This window comes from Phocoena phocoena, chromosome 14, assembly GCF_963924675.1.
Source record: "Phocoena phocoena chromosome 14, mPhoPho1.1, whole genome shotgun sequence".
Lineage (NCBI taxonomy): Eukaryota > Metazoa > Chordata > Mammalia > Artiodactyla > Phocoenidae > Phocoena > Phocoena phocoena.
The window spans coordinates 14,592,118-14,617,695 of record NC_089232.1 but is presented as its reverse complement, the minus strand read 5'-3'; the positions used below and the strand labels follow the sequence as shown (position 1 = coordinate 14,617,695).

The window sequence follows — 25,578 nt, the reverse complement described above, 5'->3', positions numbered from 1 at the left end:
TGTCCTCACCCCAAACTTGGAATTCCAGAAATAACAGGAGGCCACTAGCAAGCCTGTCTGCCCTGTAACAAGGGTCTCAGTTGCTCTCTCATGTACCTTGTGATGGCTACACATCCTCTGGATGCAACTGGGGGGTGCTGAGGTCCCTCAGGAGTGCCTTGGTCCAGCCCCTGGCAAAGCATGGCAGGTTTTTGCCCAAAGCACGGGGCCATGACAGTGAAGCACTCGGAGAACAGAGTAAGGCGGGGTGGCTAGAGCATGGGTGGACGTTGTTGCTGGAGGTTGGGGGCAGGTGTCTGGCAGTGGGAAGGGTGGGCTAGGGTCTTGATGCCCATGGAGCAGGAAGGTTTTATTCTGCAAGCAACACAGAGCCACCAGGGCTCTCAGCAAGGCGGTGAGGCAATCAGTAGCATGACGGATGGGCTGGCCTGAGGAAGGGCTACAGGCAGGAGGTCAGTTGGCAGTCTTTGCAGAGGTCCAGGGCAGTGAGGAGGAGGACAGAGCAAAGGGAATGATTTGAGAGACCGTCCAGAGTTAGAAGGACAGGACTTTGGTCCTCCGTCAGATGTAAGGGTGAGGGAAGGAGCAAAGACTGTCCCCAGGTTTGTGAAGTAGTCAGAGTGACCTTGCGTCCTGGTTCATATCTGTTGTCTGATGTGTTAGGGTTCTCCAGAGAAACAGAGCCGTGTGTGTGTGTGTGTCTGTGTGTGTGTGTGTCTGTGTCTGTGTGTGTGTCTATGCAACTATAGAGGCTGGCAAGTCCCAAGAACTGCAGGGTGAATCAACAGACTGGAGACCCAGGAGAATCGATGGTTTAATTTCAGTCTGAGACCAAAGACCTGAGAACCATGAGTGCCAATGATGTAGTTTCCATCTGAAGGCCGACAGGCTCAAGGCCCAGGAAGAGCTGATGTTTCTGTCTGAGTCCAAAGGCAGAAAAAAAGCTGATGTCCTAGTTCAAAGGTCATCAGGCAGGAAACATTCTCTCGTTCAGGAGAAGGTCAGTGTGTTTGTGCTACTCAAGCCTTTAACTGATTGGACGGGGGCCCACCTACCTTACAGAGGGTGATCTGCTTCACTCAATGTACCGATTCAAATGTAATCATCTCATCCCCAAAACACCCTCACAGAAACGCACAGAATAATGCCGACCGAATATCTGGGCACTCCGTGGTCTGGTCAAGTTGACCTCTAAACTAACCGTCACACCTGGTGCAATTGTTAAAATGTTCCCCTTTGCTTTAAAAAGAGCTCTGGTGTGCAGGACGTTAGGAAACTGCATCAGGGCTGAGTTTCGCCGAGTCTGCGTGGGATCAAGCTGCCTGTGTCAAGATGCAGAGGAGGCTGCTGGGAATGAGAAGTGAGGTTGGGGCAGCCACAGGTCGTGCCCACCACTGGGTCCTGACCAGCCTGAGGAGGATTGAGAACACAGCCTTTGAGGGGTAGACCCGACACTAAGGGCAAGTGGAGAACCAGCCGAAAGGGGGGTCCCAGAAGCTGAGGGCCTTCTTAGGGAAGAGAGCTGGAAGGTGACATTGAATTTGTAGTTAGAGGGTCAGCAGTAACCTTCCAGGAACAGTGACAGTGACATGGAAGCCAGATGGCAGTGGGATGAGGCATTGGGAGTGGAAGGGACAACGTTGGGTGCTTTGGGGGTTTTATGAAAAGACTATTATATATATACAATTTTTTCGTTTTTGGCCATGTCCCACGGCTTGTGGGATCTTAGTTCCCCAACCAGGGATTGAACCTGGGCCCATGGCAGTGAAAGCACCGAGTCCTAACCACTGGACCGCCAGGGAATTCCCCCAAAGACTATAAAATAAGGGAGAGATGGCAGCAGCACAGGGGCCCACCCAGTCATGGCACGCTGGCCAACTGCTCTGATTTTCCTTCTTTGGGGAGAAAAATGGAAATTGAGAAGGACGAAATTAATGACCCATTCAAACCATGACTTTGAGTTTAATGCAGCATGTATTTGAGTAACCCTGGCCTCAAGGAATTAATAAGTAGTGTGGACATCTACGAACGTAACATAGAAAATAAAGGTGGATCAAATAGAGAATTTGGCCAGTGACTTACCAAAAGCGTTCAGGTGAGCCACACTTAGCCAGTCTGGCTCTGTGTGCATCACGGATCCCGGGACATGGAGATAGAATTGTCACTCATTTCAAGGATCGCCTTTCAGAGTCAGTGGATGGGAACCAGGGCCTCAGGAAGGAAGTGGCAGAAATGTGGAATCCTGGGGTCATCGGATGCGGGCCCTGAACAAGGCCTGATCACCTCCCAGCCCCGCTCCCCAAACAGCTTGCCTGTGAAAGTTCAGTTCCGTAAGCAGCCTCATGCCCAGGCCAAGCCTAGAGTAGGTGTGCTCCTGGGTCCCTTGGGAAATGACATGAGATTCAAGAAATATTTTTAGGACTTCCGTGCTCTGAAATGTATCCCCCTTCCCCAACCTAACTAGCCTAGCCCAGATGCTTGAAATTCCATAAAGACCAAGCTCTCAATTTGGTTGGAGAGGTCGGGGAATGCTCTGCGGCCCCTCTCCCACCCCAGAAATAAGGCATGTCTTGTGCTGACGCCAGTAGGAATGTTAAAGGGATACTGGTTGTGATGGTGAATTTGCCGAGTGACATCAGCAGGAATCACGGTGCAGGCATTTCCTGTCTAACCTCCTGACGGTTAATTTGTGAGACTCTGCAAAGGATGCTTTCAGGTTGTGGATTCTCCATATTTCCCAGACACTTCCACTTTGAACTTTATCCATATAATGGTTTCTCTGTAATAAAGATAGTGTTCTGAGTAAGCATTTAGGCAGGGGCGAGACATGGGACCTGGCATACAATAAGAAACTTAAAAATGTTTAAAGGGTAAGTGGGTGAATGCTTGCTCTGGGGGATAAGAAGAGTGTCAAAGGGACAGGATCAGATCCACGGAGGTCATCTTTGAACGAGAAACCCAGTGGGTAGAAACTGCGGAAAGTTCTTGGGGGTAGGGGTTCTTAGCAGCTGAAGAAAGCTCTTTGAGTGTACTTTAGCATCACCTGGGGAGCTTTAAAAAAGAAATAAGGATACTCTAGTCCTACCCTAGAACATGATAGGGAGAGGAGACAGGAATCAGTGTTTTCAAGCTCCTCCAGGCAGGTCCCAGGGAGGTCTGAGCTCCTGTCGACTGGGTTATCTCCACAACCGTTCCCCTCTGGTCGAAATGGTACCCAAACTTGCCCCCTTTGGGGCACCCATCGGTGTTCAGTTGGGGAAGGAAAACAGCTGGAGGAAGCGTGTCAAAGGGCACTGCCTGGGGAGCGGGGCTGAGTGCAGTTGGTGGTCACTGCTGGCCCAGCGCATCTTGCCCAGACACAAGTAGAGATTCTCGAGGGGCTGATATCACCCCTTTTCAGGCCCTAGTGGCGACGGTGGGGGGGAGTTGTCAGGGGCAGGACACCACTCGAGGAAAAATAGCCCTTAGAAATTCAGAAATGAGAGACTAGAGATTTGAATATAGACTTTACTGATTTTTTTTTTCCCCCGATCAGTCTTATCTGTCTTTAAAACTTCTAATTAAAAAGCGATTCCCGGGCATCCTTGGTGCAGTGGTTGAGAGTCCACCTGCCGATGCAGGGGACACGGGTTCGTGCCCCAGTCCGGGAAGATCCCTCATGCCGCAGAGCGGCTGGGCCCGTGAGCCATGGCCGCTGAGCCTGTGTGTCTGGAGCCTGTGCTCCGCCAATAGGAGAGGCCACAACAGTGAGAGGCCCACGTACCGCAAAAAAAAAAAAAAAAAAGTGATTCCCAGTGCCTATGTTTGTTTTTCTACTTTAAAAGCAATATATGTGTAGCCAAAAGAAGAAAATTAAAACACCCATAATCTTGTCATCCAGAGATAAGTTCAGCTCACCTCCTGATGTGTACCCTTCCAGACCTCTCTTCAAAACATATATGAAGACTTTTTCAAAAGTGGGTTGCTATACATGTTTGGTATCCTGCTTTTTCATTTTAACAGTATACACACTTTTCCACGTCTATAAATATTTACCTACTTCATAAGTTAGGATATCATATTTGTAGCATAAGGTACTGAATGTCTTTCAGCTATTATATAAACAGCTCTTCAGTGAGCATTGTTGAGCTATATTTTGCTCACATCCTTAATTATTTCCTTAGGATACATTCCTAGGGGTGGTAAGCCTTTGGAAGACTTGATACATACCTGCAAATTGCACAAGAAAGCTTTACTAATTTACTTTCCCACCAACAGGGTATGAAAAAGTGCGCGTGGTAACTAAAGAGGGGGAAAGCCTTAGCCAATATGACAGACTGAAAGTATTTAACTCATTACTGAGTTCATAACTTCTTTACATCAAATTCTGCATACCAATGGAAGTGGAGCCCAGAGATTTCCCTTAACTGTTTGGATAAGTACCTAGACCAAAGGATCTTGACTGCCTCTGGGATTTCTGAGGCCTTTCCCTGATGTGGTTTTCAGTACACATGGCATCTATCCTGGTCCAAAGTCTTTGTTCAGGCTAGTCCTTGGCCTGGCCTGCTCCCAACGTGTGCATGGGAACCACCAGGGGGCAGTGTGGAGCTATGGCCACACTCAAAAAGTCTTCTGGATTCTCCAAAACAAAATCTTGAATAATACAATCATTCCTTTGTTGTGTGTTATATGACTTCTGCTGATTGGCATTCATAATATTGCTTTGCTTAGAGTAATATATCATCCCCTTCCAATTATTTTTATATTTTCCCCTGTAAGTTATATGTTGGTTGAAAAAAATAACCTGATCCATACTAGCTCTTCTGCAACTGGGCGCCAGGATGCCTAGGTTGTTCTAATCCCAGCTCTGCCAGTGGTCTGAGTGCCCTTATCTGAGAAATGCCAGGATGGACTGGAGGAGTGGTGTGGTTTACTTCTCTTCCAACACTAGTATAATGAAAGGGTTAAGTGTGGCCTCTGGGATGAACAGGGCTTGGGCAAGTTACTTAACCTCTCTGTTCTATTCCTCTGTTAAATGGGGACAATAATAGCATCAATTTATAAGGCTGCGGGACTTCCCTGGCAGTCTAGCAGTTAAGACTCCGTGCTTCCATTGCATGGGGCATGGGTTCGATCCCTGGTCGGGGAACTAAGATCCTGCATGCCACATGGCACAGCAAAAAAAAAAAAAAAAAAAAAAAGTGTATAAGGCTATGAGGATTAAACGAAACAACACATGGAAATACAATAGTATGGTACAGTGCTTGGTACAAGGTAATTGATCAGTAAATGTTATTTTTTTATTATTAAATTTATTTATTTTTGGCTGCCTCGGGTCTTCATTGCTGCGAGCGGGCTTTCTCTTGTTGCGGCGAGCATGGGCTACTCTTCATTGCAGTGCGTGGGCTTATTGCAGTGGCTTCTCTTGTTGCAGAGCATGGACTCTAGGCGCGTGGGCTCAGTAGTTGTGGCTCGTGGGCTCTAGAGCGCAGGCTCAGTAGTTGTGGCGCACAGGCTTAGCTGCTCCGTGGCATATGGGATCTTCCCGGGCCAGTGCTCGAACCCGTGTCCCCTACATCGGCAGGTGGATTTTTAACCACTGCGCCACCAGGGAAGTCCCAGTAAATGTTGTCTTTAAAGACATCTGTTTACTCTTCTATGCAGACGGTTTGCTATCCTTGGCTTCTGCGCCTACTTACCTGCTTATCTAAATGGTAATACCAGAAAGAATATGAATTCCAGAAATGCTGTGTTCCACAGTAGTGCTGAGCGTCACAAGCCTGGGGTCATCATCCCCCCCCAACCAGCCCTACAGAAGAGATACCAGGTTAGGGGCTTCCCTGGTGGCGCAGTGGTTGAGAGTCCGCCTGCCAATGGAGGGGACACGGGTTCGTGCCCCAGTCCGGGAGGATCCCACATGCCGCGGAGCGGCTGGGCCCGTGAGCCATGGTCGCTGAGCCTGCGCGTCCGGAGCCTGTGCTCCGCGACGGGAGAGGCCACAACAGTGAGAGGCCCGCGTACCGCAAAAAAAAAAAAATTAAGTGAGATACCAGGTTACTTTTTGTGATCAATATATAAACTATATGGTGAAATGTTAAAATAGTTGGAAGCAGATATGATATCAGTGAATTTTTTTTATTTGATCAGTCTTATTGTATTAAGTAAATGGAGTCTTTATCAGCTGGTAGACCACCCACTACCAGTAGATGGTCCCACTGGCTCTATCCACTGCCTGCCCAGAAGGCTGTGGTTATCACTACTCTTGCCCTAGGCCAGCAAGGGTAGGGTCTCTGGTAACAACCGCAGGAGCATAGCCACTGATTGCCTTTGACCTTTAGATGCATTTCCACTTAGAACTGCCTGGGAAGCAACACCTAGAGGGTAGAAGCGCTTGTGTCTCTGATTCTGTTGACTCTGAAACACCCTGCTGTAGTCATCAAGCAGCTCTCAGATGATGTGCTGTGCCAAGGGCTGTGGCAACCCAAGGTACGAGTAAGTGGTTCCTGAGCCCAAGAAGCTCCAGGGGAGACGAGGGGGGATCCGCGAGCCTGGCTATGAGCAGGGAAGTCAGTGGGGCAGCAGGATGTGTGCATGACTTGCAGGAGGAACTAGGAAGCCATTGCAAGGTCAGGGGTGGTAGAGATGAAAAAAATACTGGGGCAGCCCATGGACAGGACGTAGCCAGCAGTGAGGGAGAGGGTGGAGGGAAAGAATTCTGAGGTTTTGACCTGGGAGTACACAAGAGGATGGTGGGTCTGGGTGAGAAGCATTTGGGAATAGTGGTGTGTCTTGGGACATGCTGACTTTGGGATTATGTCTGCAGACCTCTCCCAGTTCCTAGGGATGCCGCCTGTAATCTGCTGTAGCCTCTGGATGACCATACTAAACACGTGATCCCACAGCAGTGTTCCTCAAATGTCCCTTATGTACATAATCTTTGCCACATAGTACCTATGGCATCTACTTAACATTTTTCTTTGAATTGACTCACTTTATTTCTACTTTTTAAAATGGAACTTTATTGAAAGCAACAGCGTCCAAGAAAGCAGTTTTCCGTGTATATATGTACACACACACACACACATATATATATATGCTAATGCCTACTAAAGTATTCATTTTAATACTAAAAATAGGAGATGTTATTTAATAGAATTGAGATGGGAATTGGGAATGAGGTGCAATACCCTTTCATGAAGTGAGGAGGGGACTTCCCTGGCGGTCCAGTGGTTAAAACTCCACGCTTCCACTGCTGGGGGCACAGGTTCAATCCCTGGTCAGGGAAGTAAGATCCTGCGTGCCACATGGAGTGGCCAAAAAGAAAAAAGAAATTTAAACATTAAATAAATAAATTTTTAAAATGAAGTGAGGAGGAGGCGTGAGCTTGATGTGATAAATGCACGTAAAGTATCAACATACGATATACCCCCACAAACATTACTTTCTTAGCCCTTCCACTATCCTATCCTAATTTCCTGCAGCCTCACTTCCATATGAATGTAGAATCATTTTTCGTCCCTCTGCGTGACTAACCCGCTCGTGCACACAAATTTGCGTACACAGCAGCATCGGATGCAGGAACCTGGACTTTGGGCTCCGTTATCAGGAGTGACAGCCCTGTGTAGAGATGGCTAGTGTGGCCTTATTCTCAGCATCCTGTCTCGCCGGTGGGGTCCCAGATCTCTCCCAGAGCTGCCCACCTATTGAGGGACCTCCTCAGACATTTCCCATTTCCTGGTGCCCAGGAGTTGTTGACTTTGGCCACTGCTGGGCCTGTGGGAGCCACGGAGAGGGCTTCTGGAGTGAGGCCCTCGGAGCTCCATGCACTGGGAGGCAGCTCCAGACCGCCCGGCTGTTCTTTTGTGTTGTGTACTTTACTGGCCCCAGATAAGTGCTTCCTGTTGCCCATTGATTATCCACAGATCCTGCTTCCTTTCTCCTCAATACCTGGGATGCCTTCCAGCTTCTCCTCCCACAGGGGAAATCCATAAACTTCAGAATTCCCAGGCCTGCTTTTGGTCAATGGGCTTTGCAGTCATTACAGGTTTTGCTATCCAGTCACATTCTCTATGGCTCCTTCCCCTCTGTCTAGGAACGTAGCTCCTCATGTGCCAGCCGGGAGGGAAATGTTCCAGAGGCCTGGTCTCACCTCCTTTTCGCCAGCCGGAGTATCTGTATCTACTTCAGGCTTAAATCAGAATGAACAGCCTACACCTCACAGATCAATTTTAGCCAACTATTAGTGGCTGCCCGGTGTACTGGGTTGAGAATTCTGAGGTCTTAACCCAACATTAATTGGGAGAAGTGCCATGATCTATTAGCAGTGTCTGCCATGGGTCCACCAGGGGAGTGTGGCAGCACCCATGCCCGGTATTTGCGATCCCAAGATTCCAGGATGAAATTGAAGCTTCTAGAAGACAGAGAGCATGCCCTCGTACCCTCTCAGTCATACCATAAAAGTCCAAAGCCCCATGTCCCCGTGCCAACTGCACCATCAACTAGTTCATGACCTTGTGTAAATCCAAGAGCTTCCAGCAGGCTCAGTTTCCCCATCTTTAAAATGAGGATGATAATATCTGCTTTATCCATATTTAGGGGTCAGTAAGATCAAATGAGGTAATTAAAGTGCTTTCAAAAGTAAATGACTACAGGGACTTCCCTGGTGGTCCAGTGGGTAAGACTCTGCATTCCCAATGCAGGGGGCCCGGGTTCTATCCCTGGTCGGGAAACCAGATCCCACATGCCACAACTAAGAGTCCGCATGCCGCAACTAAGAAGTCTGCATGCTGTAACTAAGACCCAGCGTAGCCATAATTAATTAATTTTTTTTTTAAAGAAACTAAATGACTACAGAAGTGTATTCTCCCTGTGTGACCCACCCAGCTCAGATGCCACCTCCTTTGTGAAGTCTTCCGGTCTTTCCACGAGAATCCCGCCCATTTCAATCCCTCTCTTCTCTGAACCTGTCATCTGCTGACTTATATTCCAGTTGTTTATACGGCTTTTAAAAAAACCTCCCCTGTGGCATATCATGCACATAAATCGCCACCCGATAGAGGAGGTGCCCATTAAACATTTATGGAGTGTTCTGTACAGAGCTTTCACTGCCTCTTGGTCAGTTTTATAAGTCTAAGTAGGCAGTTCTGTAAGAATGGGAAGCCACCTGATAGCTTTAAATAGGGTAGTCTTGTGTTTTAGAACGATGTTTCTGGGAGCCAGTAAAGGGTGGACGGGAAGAGATGGGGAGAGAGACAGAAACAGTGGTGACACTGTGGAAGAAGACTGGGACCCTTCATCTCCATTCACCACGCCGTTCTTTGATATGGACACCAGACATTTCGTCAATCTGAGGCCAGATGACCTGCAGCCCACCCCCGCCCCCTTCGAACTGGGTTGCTCCCCCCAAGTGCCTCCGGGATAGTGTGGAGCAGACACTGAACAGGAGCCAGGAGACCAGCTGCAGGTGCTGAACAGGAGCCAGGAGACCAGCTGTGAAGAGGGAGGACCTGAATCCCTAGAATCTAGAAAGATGCCCAGGGTCCGTGGAACTTGGTGGCCAACAGGAGGCAGGGGAGGCAGCTGAAGACATTAAGGTGGTAGATTTTAAGGTTTCTACTTGGGAAAACTGAAGGCACAGGTGGGGGTGATGAAAACAATTAACCTAGGGTTGCTGTTATTTTAATAGCTTTGCTTACTGTTGCGGTAGTATGCTATACAGTCATCGTAAAAATTTCAAATGAATAAGAAAAGGGCAAAGAAGAAAGTAAGAGAATTGCCCCAGATGCTAAAACCCAGTGAGAACATCTTGGCGACTGTCCTCCCGGGTTCCGCCGTAACTGGCTTTTCTCACTGAAGACTTGGTCCGAGACATTTATGCAGGTCAATAAATGTAGACCAACCAGAGGCCACACAGAACCTGGAACCACAGGAGCCAAGGCGGGAGAGGGCTTCCGGGCAGGAAATGTGTTTCCCCAGAGATGCCTATAGGATTTGGCAGGTAAAAGGCCAGTTGCCTTTATTTTCTTTCTCGAGTCATCAAGGGCCTTGCAGTCACAGAGACGGGTGGGACGGTGGTGGGAAGTGGAAGCAGCAGTGACTTCCTGGGTTCCCCTCTCCCTCCGCTTGCTAGCATGCCCCAGAGACCGTGCCCTCGGCTCCTATCACATCTGCCCTTTTTCTGCCCGAGTGAAGGTCAAATGCAATAGAGGCTGCACAGTCCTCTGTAATTATGAGGAACCCCAGCAACCCCTCTCACTCACTCTCACCTTTCCCCGCCGCTCCCATAGACTGTAAGCCCTTTTGGCTACACATCTTTTTTCTGTCCTTCAACCCAGTACCTATACTTGTGACATTTCCCAGCCTCACTTACAACAAGAGAAATGTGAATTGAAACTACAGTGAGCTACGGTTTTTCACCTGCCCATCTGGTAAAGATCGTTGAGTTGAATAACACGGTGTGGGCAAGGGCTCGGGGAGATGAGCTCTCTCGTGTGTTGCTGGTAGCGAACGGTTTAGACTGGGAGGTCTTCGGTAATCCTTCTCAAAAAGCTGAATGTACATACCTTTGACCTAGCAGTCCCCTCACAACTGGAGATGGGTCCTACAATTATGCTCAGACATGAGCAAAGTGATGAGGATATTCATGGTGGCAAAAGTCTGGGAAGCACCTGTACGTCTACAGTTATGGGACTGGTTAGTAGATTATGGTACCTCCATGCTGTGGTTACTGTGAGGCCGTTAGCAGAAGGAGGCAGCTCCCTATGTACTGGTGTGGGGTCAGCTCTAGGTGCACACGTGGTGCAAGGGCAGAGGCCACAGCGGGGCCAGGACAGGTGATCGTACGTGATAGCAGGGGTGTACCGTCCGTATACGCCAGACGTGGCCACGACAAGGCTGGAGCCAGAGGGCAGAGGAGGACTGGTCAGGCAGGGGTCCACCCAGGGAAGGAGGGCCCGGCATCCAAGGCCAGTTCCCGTGAAGAAGCTTCTCTCTGGTGTGTCCATTGTCGGGCAGTGAGCACAGAAACTACCTGGGCCCAGCAGACCCAAGTTCAAAGCCACTGCAAGAGGCTACATAGGACTCAGGAGGCCTGTAGCTCTAGGCTTGGAAAATGAAGGACCCAAAAGCAGTTTGTTTAACTTTGACTTTTCTGGAAAGCGCAGGTCTCTGCCCCAGAAGTCCCTTTACCACAGAGCAGCTGTACCCAGAGCTCTGGGGGCAGAAGTCCCCTGCTCCTTCTGAAAGGAGCACACAGCGGCCAGGAAGACATGCTCGGCCAAGTGTCCAGCTCTCCCTCAAGACCACACGTGTCAGCCTCCAGCCATCTGTGAACACAGCCAGCAGTCCCAGCAAGTCGGGGCAGATCTGAGATCCCCTCAGCTCCCGCCTACAGTCATTGGTGTTGCCCCAGCCAGTTATAAGCATCTCTTCCCAACACTGCCATGGCGGCTCACTGCGGGAGCTTGCAATCAGCCACGGTGGGAATATTTACACCATGAATCCCAGCAAATGCTTCAAAGCAGGGCCTGTCTTTTTGTTTTTGTTTAGGGAGCCAGCTGTTAAACATTTACCCACACAGGGCCTCTCCCCACAAAGCACCCAGATGAGTGAAGAGCCAAACCCTGTTAATAGCTGTCCCTGGGAAAATGCAGGTAATGCTCATTGAGCGAGAATAACTAAGTCTTAGTGACTAAACACGCATTTGCCAAGAGCTTGCCGCATGCCCAGCTCTTGGTCCTCTCCAAGTGATCACCCCTCTAAATAAAAAACCCGTTATTCAGGGCTTCCCTGGTGGCACAGTGGTTGAGAGTCCGCCTGCCGATGCAGGGGACGCGTGTTCGTGCCCCGGTCCGGGAAGATCGCACATGCCGCGGAGCGGCTGGGCCCGTGAGCCACGGCCGCTGAGCCTGCGCGTCTGGAACCTGTGCTCCGCAACGGGAGAGGCCACAGTGGTGAGAGGCCCGCGTACCAACAACAACAAAAAAAATCCTTTATGTTCATGTTACAGGTGAGAAAGCAGAGGCTCTGAAAGGTCAGGTAACGTCCTCAGGTACACAGGTCGGAAGTGGGGATCAGCTAGGACTCCTGGTTCTGTATCTGTTGAGCACCTCAACCCAGGCTCCACTCCCAGGCGTCCACTGTGCTTTAGACAAACAGCTGCATTTGATTTTTCTTCCACAGGAGGCCGGCTGGTCCAGGTCCTGGCCTTCAGGCTGATTAAGTAAAATAGCCCCATTTTAAAGGTGAGATGATCTAGTCCAGAGAAGTTAGGAAGAGCCTGGAACCCTGCTGTGTCACCTCTGTGCTCTGTCTTCCACTACTTAGAAATTGGCCTCTGGGGGGGAGCCAATTTTAAAAACAACCCTTTCATCAAATCTGGTAGGCAAAATGGCAAGATTCTCTGAATTGGGAGGGGAAGAGAGTAGTTTGAGGCCATCCAGGAAAGAAGGGGAATTATTGGGGAGGAAGGGGAGGAGATGGGGAAACTGAAACCCAGCCATCCCACTCTTGTTTTTTTCTTTCTTTCTTTTTTTTTTTTGGCTGTATCACGCAGCATGTGGAATCTTGGTTCCCGGACCAGGGATGGAACCCGCGCCCCCAGCAGTGGAAGCACGGAGTCTTAACCACTGGACCACCAGGGAAGTCCCCAGCCCAGTCTTATTTTTGAGTTTACTCTTCAGTCATGGAATAATCTTGGAGCCCCTCTGCTGCCAGTGCACAGAGGGGCTCCAAAAATATTTGTTGACTAAGTTGCTGTGACAGTTGCTAGACAAACAAAAGTCACTTCATTGGTTTAAAGCAGTACCAAACTGTGGTTCTAAATAACTTTTCCAAGGAAAATTGTGTCTGTTGTTAAATTGTATAGTCACTTATTACAGTGCTTTGTGGATTTATTAATTGGATTTATTTGCAACAACTCACCTATCAACAAAGCCTCAAGAAGGAACCCAGGGAACTTCCGTGGTGGTCCAGTGGTTAAGACTCTGTGCTCCCAATGCAGGGGGCCCGGCTTCAATCCCTGGTCAGGGAACTAGATTTCACATGCCGCAACTAAGACCCAGCACAGCCGATAAGTAAATAAATAAATATTTTTAAAAAGAAGAAGAAAAGGGGACCCGGCCTTCTAAACTTGAGCAAAACAAAGAAGGTGATTATACTCGGGGGTTAGTGCCATTCATAAAACTAAGCAAAGGCAGAAACTACTCATCTTTAGAAAAAGGGAATAAGGGATAAGGGTGTAAACCTTATTTTTTTATGCTTTTGCTCCTGGAACTGTGTCTAATTCATCGTTTGGGAACCATTTCTTCTAATACTTTCATTTTATCTTCCTCAGTGACTTCTGAAAACTAAACGTTGCTCCCACTTGGGAAAGCTGTTCTGTCTCCTCACTGATGAGTTCATTACTCAATGTTGGTACGTTTTCAAATTTAGATCAACTTCATGTCCATTTTGATAGAAGATAGAGGACTTTAAGAAGCCTCCAGGAACAGGCAGGGTTGGGTATCATAGGCTCCGGGCTGCATTTACAAATTCTCGGCAATACTAAGCCAACTGAAGTGAGAACCAATCGCTTAAGAGTGAAAGGGGCTCCATTATGTGTGTCTCATTGTCTCTAAAGGATTCAGGAAGAGGCTGGATGACCCATGTTACAGATGTGGAAACTGGGGCTTATGAGATTGATAACATGCTTAAGCTCAAGGTGGGACAGGGTCTGGAGGCATCATGAATATTGGCTTCTGGGCAAGGAATTGAGGATGCGGACGTGACCGTTGAGGAACTGACGGTTCAAAAGACAGGCAGAATTTGCAAACGGATAACTGCAGCAGCATACTGAGTGCCATGGGAACACCAAGCACAGCTGGGGCCCAGAGGTGAGTGTGGCTGGCCGTTGTGTGCAGCTGGAGAAGGCTTGTCAGGGAAGGAGACCTTGGTGCAAGGAGGGGATAGAGTTTCCCACGAGTAAAGGATACACCAGGCCAAGAACCAGTCGAGCAATATGGCACAGTCAGAGTGCATTAAGAACTTTAGTGCAGGGACCTCCCTGGTGGCACGGTGGTTAAGAGTCCACCTGCCAGTGCAGGGGACACGGGTTCGAGCTCTGGTCGGGAAGAACCCACATGCCACGGAGCAACTAAGCCCGTGCGCCACAACTACTGAGCCTGCGCTCTAGAGCCCACGAGCCACAACTGCTGGAGCCCGTGCGCCTAGAGCCTGTGCTCTGCAACGAGAGAAGCCACCGCAATGAGAAGCCCGTGCACCGCGACGAAGACCCAACGCAGCCAAAAGTTAATTAATTAAAAAAAAAAAGAAAAGAACTTTAGTGCAGCTGGTGTGAGGGGGTGTGGGGATGGTGAGGGTTGGAGCCAGAAGGATAAATTGGCCCTAGATTGCTGGTGAGTATCCCCTGACCCAGCAACCAACCAGGAAAGGATTTTCAGTAGGGAAGAGATCTGGTAGGTTTGTTTTTAGAAGTCTGAACTCTTGTAGGGTCTGGGAAACCACTGCAGTTGTCCCAAAGAACAATTTCATCCCCAACTGTGGCAGAATGGAAAGTAAGTAAAAACTGGTAGACTGTTCACATTTTTCATTTATAATACGATTCTTGATGTTAAAGATCATCTCTCAAAGGAAGCGGAGAGCATTTTGCACGACATCCTCGTCACTGTGGGGTGGACGGCCATCTGCCTGTGGGGTTGGGTTTCTAGCCTGTGCTCCTGGGTGGCTGCCGCGCCATATCATCTCCTGGGAGGGAATCCTGGGAAGGCCTTTTCTCTATTCATGGGGTCCCAGAATCTCCGTTCACCACTGGGGACCAGAGAGGCAGGAAAGGCTGGTCACCTAAAGTGGGTAAGCTTCTGCTCTGAAGCACAGACACCACAAGACGGGAAAGGTAGAGAAAGGGGCCCTTTCTGTGTGCACCAGGCCTGTCCCTCCCGCCAAGGAGAAGCAGAAGGGATTCTGTGGAGTGGGGTCTTCTCACCTGGGCATCTTTTGGAGCTGACTTGCTTCCTGACTTCCCGCTGTAGGGCACCCTCCTCCGGGAACACTGCGATTGAGTCTGTGACATGAGGCTTTGCTTCCTCTCTTGCCCGGGCCCTGCTTAAAGGGTTTTCTGTGAGAACGTGTGAGTGGGGAGAACGTGGGCGTTGCCAAGAGTCCTGGAGACTCCCGTCTCCACCAAAGCAAGCTTGGAACTGGGGGGCCTGGCTGGGGCGGGGGGGCTGGCTGGGGGAGGGGCCGTTCCTACCTTCTGGGAGGCGGAGGGTTAATCTCCAGAGCTCATTGGCAGTTCTGCCTCTGGACAGGGCATGCTGGGATTTCCTCCCAGCTGTTTTACATCATGAAGATTTGTATGTTGGGGAAATTCCAGGGCACAGCTGCAATTAATCTGCCTCACAGTCTCCAGGCTAAGCGGGATTCTGTGGGCCCAGTGCCCCACCTCCCTGCAAGAAGAGGGCTCTGGCTCTCCAGTGAGAGACGCTGCAGAGGGACCCTTCCCTAGGCCCAAGTTGAGCGGCAACAGCCCACCTGGCCAAGGGATATCCCCAAGGAGGGTACTGGAGAGGAGCCCAAGAGGCCAAAAGGGACCCAGAACATTAAGAGAAAGAGCAGCGGGCTTCCCTGGTGGCGCAGTGGTTGGGAGTCCGCCTGCCGATGCGGGGGACACGGGTTCGTGCCCCGGTCCGGGAAGATCCCACATGCCGAGGAGTGGCTGGGCCCGTGAGCCATGGCCGCTGAGCCTGCGCGTCCGGAGCCTGTGCTCTGCAGCGGGAGGGGCCACGGCAGTGAGAGGCCCGAGTACCGCAAAAAAAAAAAAGAGAGAGAGCGAGCGGCACCCGTATACATGATAAAGCCCAAATAACACTGATAGCAACACTTGATACAGGCGGCACCAAAAAAAGAAAACTTGTTCACTCTTCGGAATGTAGAAGTATGAATCTTAAGACACTCATGTTTAGCATTCCACAGTATATATAAGAACGAACAAGCCATCATGACTGAATAGGGTTTACCTGGGGAATACAAGGGTGTTTCAGTGTAAGAAAATCTATTATGTATCCCATCTCATGTCTGAGGCAAATAAGAGAAACCACCATTTTGGTGGATTCTGAGAGAATTCAACAACTGTCCCAGGGAAAACGATTTAAAAATAGGAACAGGGGCTTCCCTGGTGGCGCAGTGGTTGAGAGTCCGCCTGCCGATGCAGGGGGCGCGGGTTCGTGCCCCGGTCCGGGAGGATCCCGCGTGCCACGGAGCGGCTGGACCCGTGAGCTATGGCCGCTGAGCCTGCGCGTCCGGAGCCTGTGCTCCGCAACAGGAGAGGCCCGTGTACCGCAAAAAAAAAAAAAAAGGAACAGAATCATCCTTCCTTAACAAGGTAAACACAGGTTCTAAACCACAGCCTCACTATACTTAACTGTGAACCACAATAGCAGAACTTCCCATATATATGTATGTATGACTGAATCACTGTGCTCTACACTTGAAACTAACATGACATTGTAAACGAACTATAAAAAAAACGGGGGGAGGGGACTTCCCCAGTGGTCCAGTGGTTAAAACTCCAAGCGTCCATTGCAGGGGACATGGGTTTGATCCCTGGTCGGGGAAATAAGATCCCACGTGCCACGCGGCGTCGCCAAAAAAAAAAAAAGGACTTCCCCAAGTGCATTCCACGGAACTCCAGTCCCACAAAAAGAGTTTCCCAGATTCAGTAAGATTGGTAAACTGCCTGTCGGCCTGTCTCAGAGTCATCGCACACAACGGCATGTTCAGTAGCATTTGTAAATTGAGGGTTAGCAGTCCTCACCGTTTGGGTTTAGTTTCTTCTTTCTGTTTTTTGAGAATCAGAAGAGAGCGCTTATCCCATACGTGGTGGCTACTGCTGTTGCTTGGCCGTCAGTGCATTGATGCCACACGGGTCCCATGCGTTCCATCACGGTGCGCGCCCCCCAGGAGGGAGGTGCTGAAGTCTGGCCATGATAGACTGGTCAGGAGCCAGTTGTGGCCAGTTGGATGGAGCCTAGCCTGGGCTTGGAGAAGCCAGCAGTTTTAGTTTGCCCACATGCCATTACTGTGCAGGGAATCTAGGCTTAGCCACACATCTCTTAATCCACAAGAACATGCTCCCCACCAATGAGTGATTAGCCCTGCGGGGCTGGCCGCACATGAGAATTACAGCCAAGAGAGATTTATTTCAGCTGATCGTTGGGCTGAGTCTGACCTAGGAATTCAGAACTGCACAGCCACCTCCAGATTTCTGGGAAGGAGGCTGGGAAGGGTTATAAGCCGTGTTGCTACCTCCTTCTGCCCCAACTCGTGGTTCTGGGAAGCTCAGCTGTCCCTTTAGAATGCTCCTTTCCTCAGAATTACAGTCCAGAGGCCTTCCATGACTAAGCTGCAGGGACTCCAACTCTTAACAGGTCTTCTCCCATCCCCTACTCCCACCACTGGTTTCAAAATCTTAAAAAAAGCAGAAAAGTGGAAAGGGGGAAGTGACAGCCCTCCACTTCCCTACGACTCGGAATGAAGTCCTGTCTGAACACAGGCACACACCCCCAGCCCCCGTCATCGACTGGAGCAGGAAGGATCCTGGGAAGACGTACACTATTCCCAGCACCACCTCTCCACGCCTGTCTTATCGGTAAGGAGCCAGACTTCAGCAGTGGACGGGGCTAAAAATTTTCACCCACCCTCCAAGCCTCCAGGTTTCATTAAAATTAATGAGTGAGAGTGGCCCCTTTGTAGAGACAAGGGAACCCTCCGACGCTGTTGGTAGAAATATAAATTGGTGCAGTCACTACGGGAAACAGTATGAAGGTTCCTTAAAAAAAAACTAAAAATAGAGTTACCATATGATCCAGCAATCCCAGTCCTGGGCATGTATCTGGAGAAAACTGTAATTTGACAAGATACATGCACCCCTATGTTCATAGCAGCACTATTTACAATAGCCAAGACATGGAAGCAACCTAAAGGTACATTGACAGATGAATGGATAAAGAGGATGTGGTACATATATACAATGGAATATCACTCGGCCATAAAAAGAAAAGAATGAAGTAATGCCATTTGCAGCAACATGGATGGACCTGGAGATGATCGTACTAAGTGAAGTAAGTCAGACAGAGAAAGACAAATATCATATGATATCACTTATATGTGGAATCTAAAATACGATACAAAGGAACTTATTTACAAAACAGAAACAGACTCACAGACATAGGAAACAAATTTATGGTTACCAAAGGGGAAATGGGGTGGGAGAGGGCTAACTTAAGAGCTTGGGATTAGCAGATACAAACTACCGTATATAAAATAGATAAACAAGGTCCTACTGTATAGCACAGGGAACTATATTTAATATCTTGTAATAACCTATAAAGAAAAAGAATATACATATACATGTATAACTAAATCACTTAGCTGTGCACCAGAAACTGACATTGTAAGTCAACTATACTTCAAGTTTTTAAAAAAGAGTGGACCTTAAGGGGAGAAGAGGCTACTGTGGTTTCCTCCCGTCAGAAGCCCAGACGTCTTGGGGGGTACGTAACCACCAAGCACATGATAGACAATCATAAATAGTAGCTACTACTAAAAACCCTTATTATGCGTGTGTGTATGTTTTATATGTATGTTTGTACATTGATCGCCCCAGTACCAAGGCATGTGGACCCTCATGCATCTTATAGTATAGTGGGTACCAGCTCCTCAACCACTAGAGCAGTGGTTCTCACTGCGGGGGGGACAGTTTTGCCCCTCCAGGAGATATTTAGCAAAGTCTGGAGACATTTTTGCTCATCACAACTGGGCCGGAGAGTGGGAGCTACCGGCAGGGATGTTTAGCAGCATCCCTGGATTCTAGGAGGTAAAGCCAGGGATGCTGGTAAACATCCTAAGATGCACAGGACAGCCCCACGACAAAGAATTCTCTAGCCCAAAATGTCAACAGCGCCACGGTTGAGAAACTCTGTGCAAGCACCCTACAAGCCTGCTATGTCCAACAGCCCATAAGGTCAGCGGGTAGTATTCTTAAAGACCCAAAACTGCAGCCCTGTCCCAAACCAGGATTCAGATCGATTTCTCTGGGCCACCCTGACGTGGTCTAAGAAACATTCCTGGTAAGCAACAAGAGTGAAGAAGTGTTCAGTGAGGATCTTTGTGACTCTAAATAGGGAATCAGATGCTGGTAGAGTTGATGGATTTTAGGAACACTTCTTTTGTGTTTCATGTGGCGAGGGGTGAATTTGGGACGCTTCTCCTTAGCACCTTTTATTGCTTGTAGAGAAATGAGTGTGATGGCTAACACTCGAGGGTAAGTAAGCTCCAGCCACCTCAAGTGTCCCTACAGGAGAACATGGCCGTGTATGTAGTCATTCAGCTTCTGGGTGGCCAACCCTGTGCGAGACAGAAAAGGAGAGAGAAAAGGCCATCAGAGCAAAGGCTGTGGGGGGGGGGGGGGGCAGTGGAATGTTCAAGAGGACAGTGTTATGAAAAGCTTTATGACTCGTGTTGTGGCGAAGAGTGTGGGGTTGGAAGTCAAGAGACCTCAGCTCCAACTCCTCACGACGTGGGCAGGCAAGTCCTTCACCCTGAATTTACCTCCATTAGCTCGTCGGAAAATTAGGACAGTCACCGTGACTTGTCGTAGCAGGGATGCTGTGGAGATTAAACTGGTTTACGTGTGTAAGTCTGCTTTGAAAACTGCCACCGTAGCACAAATGTTGTTGTTCACTGAGGAAATGAGTTTAACTCACTAGACCGATGTTTGTCCAGTGCTATTAACTTGCCAAAGGCATTTAAATCGCGGTTAGTTCATCTAGGAAGTGTAGGCTCCTGGGAAGGGAAATAGGTGAGTGAGGGTGTGAAGGAAGGAAGCAGATAGGATCAGCAAAGCACAGGGATAGAGATGACATTCAGTTGGGGGGAGGGGCAGGGCACCAGAGGGTCCCGAGTGGAGCAGTCCTTATTCATTCCCACCTCCCATGGCCAGGCATCCTTGGCCCATCCCAGCTGCTGTTTCTGCCACTCGCTGGCCCTTGGCAGATGTGTCCTTGGGTTATTATTCCTGCCTGTGGATACCTTTTGGAAAGCCCAGCCCCTGCCCTCTCAGTCAATTTTTGTGGTTGATGGAGAGTAAAGGGGCACTGCCCATCCTCCTTTCCTGACCTGTGCTCAGAGCTCAAGGCCAAATCATGATTTTTCTCCCCCTCCCCTGAAATTGAATGACCAGAGCAAGGGATGATTCAAAGACTTCTTTCTGTCTCCTTGGGAAACTCTTCCTGGAGCCACCACATTCTATCAGAGCTCGAATTTTCAAAGTGGCCTCAAGAACTCTGCAAAGAGGCTGCATGGCTGGTCTGCTGCCCAGAAGCACCATATCAGTGTTGACACTCGGACAACATGTGTATTTTGCTCCTGGCAAAGACTAATGGTTTGCTTAGGAAAATAATAGCTTCCATTTATCAAATGTCTTCCACGTGCACAGCACTGTGTTCAATACTAGACATTGTCCCTAATCCTTCTAACAACGTATAAAGTTAGTGATAATCACCTTGCTTTATGGACGAAGAAACTGAGGCTCAGAGTTGTTAAGACGCTTATCCAGGGTCACGCAGCATAATCGGCAGAGTGAGAACCTGAACCTATGAACTCTCAACTCCAGAGCCCGTCACTGCCTCTCCACCCATTCTCTCCCAGACTCTTGCCCAACACCCTGCCATGCTGGGGTTGAGGAGAGGCTTTTCGTTTAAAGACTGTGTGTGTGTTGGGGATTTATTGTTTGATTTGGTTTTTTTGCAGTAATACATGGGAGAGGGTAGGGTACTGGAAAATCTTTTCAGGATCGAGAAACACTACAAGAAGTAAAGTTCCACATCTTGCATATGCACAGATATTAGTCGTGACCCTGGAAGTGTCAGGCAGATGGTTTTTATTCATTCATTCACCAGATAGTTCTGGAGAGGCTGTTTATCTCCTGGGGAGTGTTGTGCCCGTGCTGCTGTAAGAGATGGAAATGAACAGGCAGGATCACCATCTGGGAGCCCTGGGTCCCTTGATGCGTCTTGCTTGTCCCACCACTAAAGACCCTCACCAATAGGGTCTTTGAATACTTTGGTCAGTTGTGCTGTCATGTTTTTACCCCAGAAGGACAGAGGGGCTGGTGGCAGTAGTGGTTGTCAGTGTATGCTCTGCACTCTTCTGATCTCTGGCCATTGACACAGTAAGGAGCGTGCAGGTAAAATAAGCCACGGTCGTACCCCCACACCACAGAGCGCCTCCCTGCTCACTTGGGGTGCACGAGAGGCCCCCGCTCACCAGCTGCATTCTTTTCTGTCCCCTGTGCAGTACCTGCAGATGAAATGGCCCCTCCTCGATGTCCCCGCCAGCGCCACGGTCAAGGATACCAGGTCACAGTCCCCAGCACACTTGGTAAGTCCGTTTCTCCTTAAAGCATGGAAGGGACACTCTCACTGTCTTGTCCCATGTCCCTGCCTCCACCTTCCCGCAGTTCTAGCAAGTATTGCCCCAAGTGTGTGAGCCGAACGAGTCAGGGGCACAACAGTTAGGGTGTTGCCCGTGCACGCCCCCATCACTGCCATCTCGGCACACGTTCATACCACCCGGGATGTTGTGAGATCGGAAACGCCAGCGCTGCCCCTGGCTGGTGACCCCCGTCCTCCCCTGCTGCCCACCTGAGCAGTGGCATTCTCCATGCTCTCCTTTCTTTCCCGCTGGAGCTCCGTCAGCAGCCCCCGATTCTCCTGCAGAGCTGCATGGCGACACTTGAAGAGGCTCTTCTATAAAGGATGTTAGAGAAAAGAATTAAATTAAAACATAGGCAAACAAAAATCCCGAGGGGCAACTGAGGCCTTCCTGCCAAGGTCCGAGGCAACACAGCCACAAAGGAAGGTCTGGTGTGTCCCAGGAGGAAGAGAAATGGGATCTGACAGGTCTCCTCACCTGGGCTTGCAACAGACTGAAATCGTTAGGACAGGAGATGTTCCCAGCCGGGACCCTGCACCCCCTTTTCCTGGACTTTCTTAAGAGCTTGGGGCAACCCACATGCCTCACAAGCTAACTGTTGTTGTCCCCTGTGCAGTGGATCTTAGAAACACAGAGGGTCCAATTAGAAGGAACCCCAGCTGGTGTGACTCATCCATTTTACAGACAGGGAGACCTGGGAATACATGATGCTTCTAAAACTTTATTAGGGCAAATTTCAGTGGTTCCCTTCAGCCACACTGGGTTGTTTTCAAGCAAATCCAGACATAGTATTTCATCTCCTTCAGGACGTTTTAAGATATCCTCATAGCCCTTTTTCGTTAGAAGCTTAGAGCCTAGTTGAGGAGAAGGAAGGTATACGTAGAGAGATACATAATGGCACAGTGAGCCCGTGTGATTTCCAGGAATCATGACACCAGCTTACAGTGGCAGAGCCCTTGGTGGTACACAAAGCAATGTCATGTGTAGTTCTGAGGTGACCGTCATAGCCATCCACTGGGGAGACACGTGGGGATTGCTGTTTCACAATCTCTAGGAGAAACCAGTGAGCAACAGGGCCAGCCGTCCTGTGCAGGCTGCCCTGAGAGGTCTGTGGCCAGTCACCAAGTCCTGAGTAAGCCTGTAGGGCCTGTGGCCTTCCAGATTCCAGGACAGCTTGGGATGGCCGAGCGCGAGGTACAGGCGCCCTCTAGTGGTCAGTCATTGTGGAGGACACGGCATCCCAACCCCCACCCCCACCCCCCAACAAAGTTGGCTTGTCCCCTCCCAGCACAGCTGTCTCTGTTTCAAATCGCACCCCACCCATCCTGTGGCATCCCCCAGCCAGTATCCTTCACATACTGTCTTCGTATCTTCTCAAATTTTCATTTACGTTTAGAGGAAGTGAATTCTCTTTAAAATTAACACACGGACTCTTTGAGTTTCCCATCCTCCCTGTTGCAGAGCAATCCAGCTCTGAAAAATGAAATAAAAAGCCTGTGTATGGCCCTCCGCCTCCTGTGATGCATCATGTTATTTCCCTTCTGATGTTCACCGCCCAACTTCACGCAAGAGCTAGACCTTGCACCTCCATCCCCGATCCATTTGCCATCTGATACCTAGTCTAGTCATTTGCCCAACTTTTTCTCAGCCCTCTGCTTCCTATAATTCTTTCATTGGCTCCGGGAGACTGTATTAATAGACATTATCAAGGGTTTTTTTGCCCTAAGCTTCCATTTTCTTTCTGGATTCTTTTCCTTAAATAAATCAGCTACTCATCCTCACTTATTATCTCATTGTAAGTGGCATGAAAATATATGAAATCCCTAAGCTCTTAACAAGGTTCTCTACCCATAGTTCCCACTGCCAGGCAAACCTACAGCCACTTCAGATGTGTGTTATACGGATATGATCTCAGGACTGCGGTGGAGCAGGGGCTCATGTTTTGTCTGACAGTGGAAAACCGGGAACAGTGGATACATTACATGGTAGACAGCAAAATGGATACTTTTCTAGTAAGTTGTATATTATTACACTCTACGCTCTAATATAGATAAACAGACCTCAAAAACTTAAAGAACATTCATGGGAGAAAACCTTAACATTAACTTGAAATTCTGTAGACTGGGAGAAGACCGCCATTCTCCATTTTCAAGTCAGGCCTTCTCATTCTAACTTCTGAGAGACACGTGTGTACGTGTATGTAGGAGCCAGACCTGAGATGCCTGTGTGTTGGAGGTTGTTTAATAAAGTGGGCTTGAGTCCCACCTCCACCTCTTCCTACTTGTGCAGCTGCAGGAAATTACCTCATCTCTCTTTGCCTTGGTTTCCTCATCTATAAAACAGGAATTAGAAGAGGACTTGACCTCAGAGTTGTGTGAAAATGAAGCCGCGCATTGTAATGAGTTTAGAATTGTAACTTGCACAGAATAAGACTCAGTGGTGGCTAGCTTGCTACTATCACCAGCACCACCACTAGCACTGCTTTGATGAAGAGAGGGAAAGAACAATTAAAATACTGTTCATTTAGCAGACTAAGAGGTGATGAAGGCTCAAATTATTAAGTGCCAGATCAAATAGACACATTGCAAAGGTAACGGAGGTAATAAGCCTGGAGAATTTAGCATCTGCTCTCTCAAGGATATGATTTAACTGGTCTGGGGTGGGGCTGGTATCTTAGTTTTCTAAGCTCCCTGGAAGATTCTAAGGGGCAGCCAGAATGGAGAATCTGATATGCCCTCAGTGCATATCAGAGGCAAAAGGGAAGGAGGGACCAGAGACCATCCCAGTTTATTAGATGCCGGATTCTGTAGGCTGCAGGCGTAAGCGGAGAAGCAGGTTACCGGAAGTAGTCGGAGGTTTGGACGCTGGCTTTTTTTTTTTTTTTTTTTTTTTTTTTTGTGGTACGCGGCCCTCTCACTGCTGTGGCCTCTTCCGTTGCGGAGCACAGGCTCCGGACGCGCAGGCTCAGCGGCCATGGCTCACGGGCCCAGCCGCTCCGCGGCATGTGGGATCCTCCCGGACCGGGGCACGACCCCGTGTCCCCTGCATCGGCAGGCGGACTCTCAACCGCTGCGCCACCAGGGAAGCCCAGCTGGCTTTTTTTATTAGAAAAATGAAAACACTGGATTATGGAATTCCTTTTGGAATCACGAGCAGAATATTTTGAGATGAGTTTGGCCCTGGGAGAAGGGCGAATGGAGGAAACAGCCTGCATACTTGGAGAGATGCAGTGAGTCGTGTCGAAGCTGCCTGTCGGGGAAATGTGTACAAATAAGCCGCAACTGGGCCAGGGTGGGGATGGAGTTACGTGTTATTACCACTTGAATTTTTATGCCTTTGAAACAAGCTCTAAAAACTAAGTATCCCTGAGTGTAGACTGTTACCCTGATCCCTCCCCGTGGCCCACGTGCCTGCTCCGTGTCATTCCCTCCACCCTCTCCCCGGAACGCCGCGCCCAACCACACAAAACAAATAGACGCGCTTCCAGAGTATAACCAACCCAAAGATAGGACTCTCGACTCTTTTGCTCACGTTTGTTTACCTGGCACCTGTCATGATGCCTGGCACAGCATAGGTACTCAGGAAGCATTTGTGAATGGATGGAGAATCAGTGATCTGGGGAAAGGTAGATGCCCATTTCTGAACCCCTCTCTGCCCCTGAGTCCAATTCCTCTTCTCGTTCAGGATTTTTAATTAAATCTTTTTTTTTTTTTTTTAATTTTTTGACCACACCATGTGGCATGTGGGATCTTAGTTCCCCGACCAAGAATCGGACCTGCACCCCCTGTGTTGAAAGCATGGAGTCTTAACCACTGAACCATCGGGGAAGTCCCTAATTAAATCGTTTTTGAAACCAGAAAAGTCATGCACGTGTGTGGAACACTTGGGAAAATGCAAAAGTACACAGAAAAAGACCTGTAATCCCACAACCCACAAGCATGTTATTTCAGTCTCTTGTCTGTGTGTGTGCACACCTGTAACTTGCTTTCTAGATGATGACTGAATACTTCTTTTAACCATAATGAACACCCTGTTTTAGCACTAAGCTTTGTGCCCCACTCAGAAGCAAGGCGCAGAGCTTTGTATCCAATGGCTAATGGAAGGCAGGGC

The 25,578-nt window shown here is 49.1% G+C and overlaps 1 protein-coding gene across 1 annotated transcript in view; it reads left to right on the top strand.

Moving 5' to 3' along the window:
- Positions 1-25,578, top strand: part of TCF7L1 (transcription factor 7 like 1) — a 160,691-nt gene that overhangs the window by 114,705 nt on the left and 20,408 nt on the right. Inside the window, exon 4 of the mRNA XM_065891248.1 lies at positions 21,331-21,414. Within this exon, the coding sequence (XP_065747320.1) occupies positions 21,331-21,414 (84 nt within the window). The remainder of the gene's footprint in view (positions 1-21,330; positions 21,415-25,578) is intronic.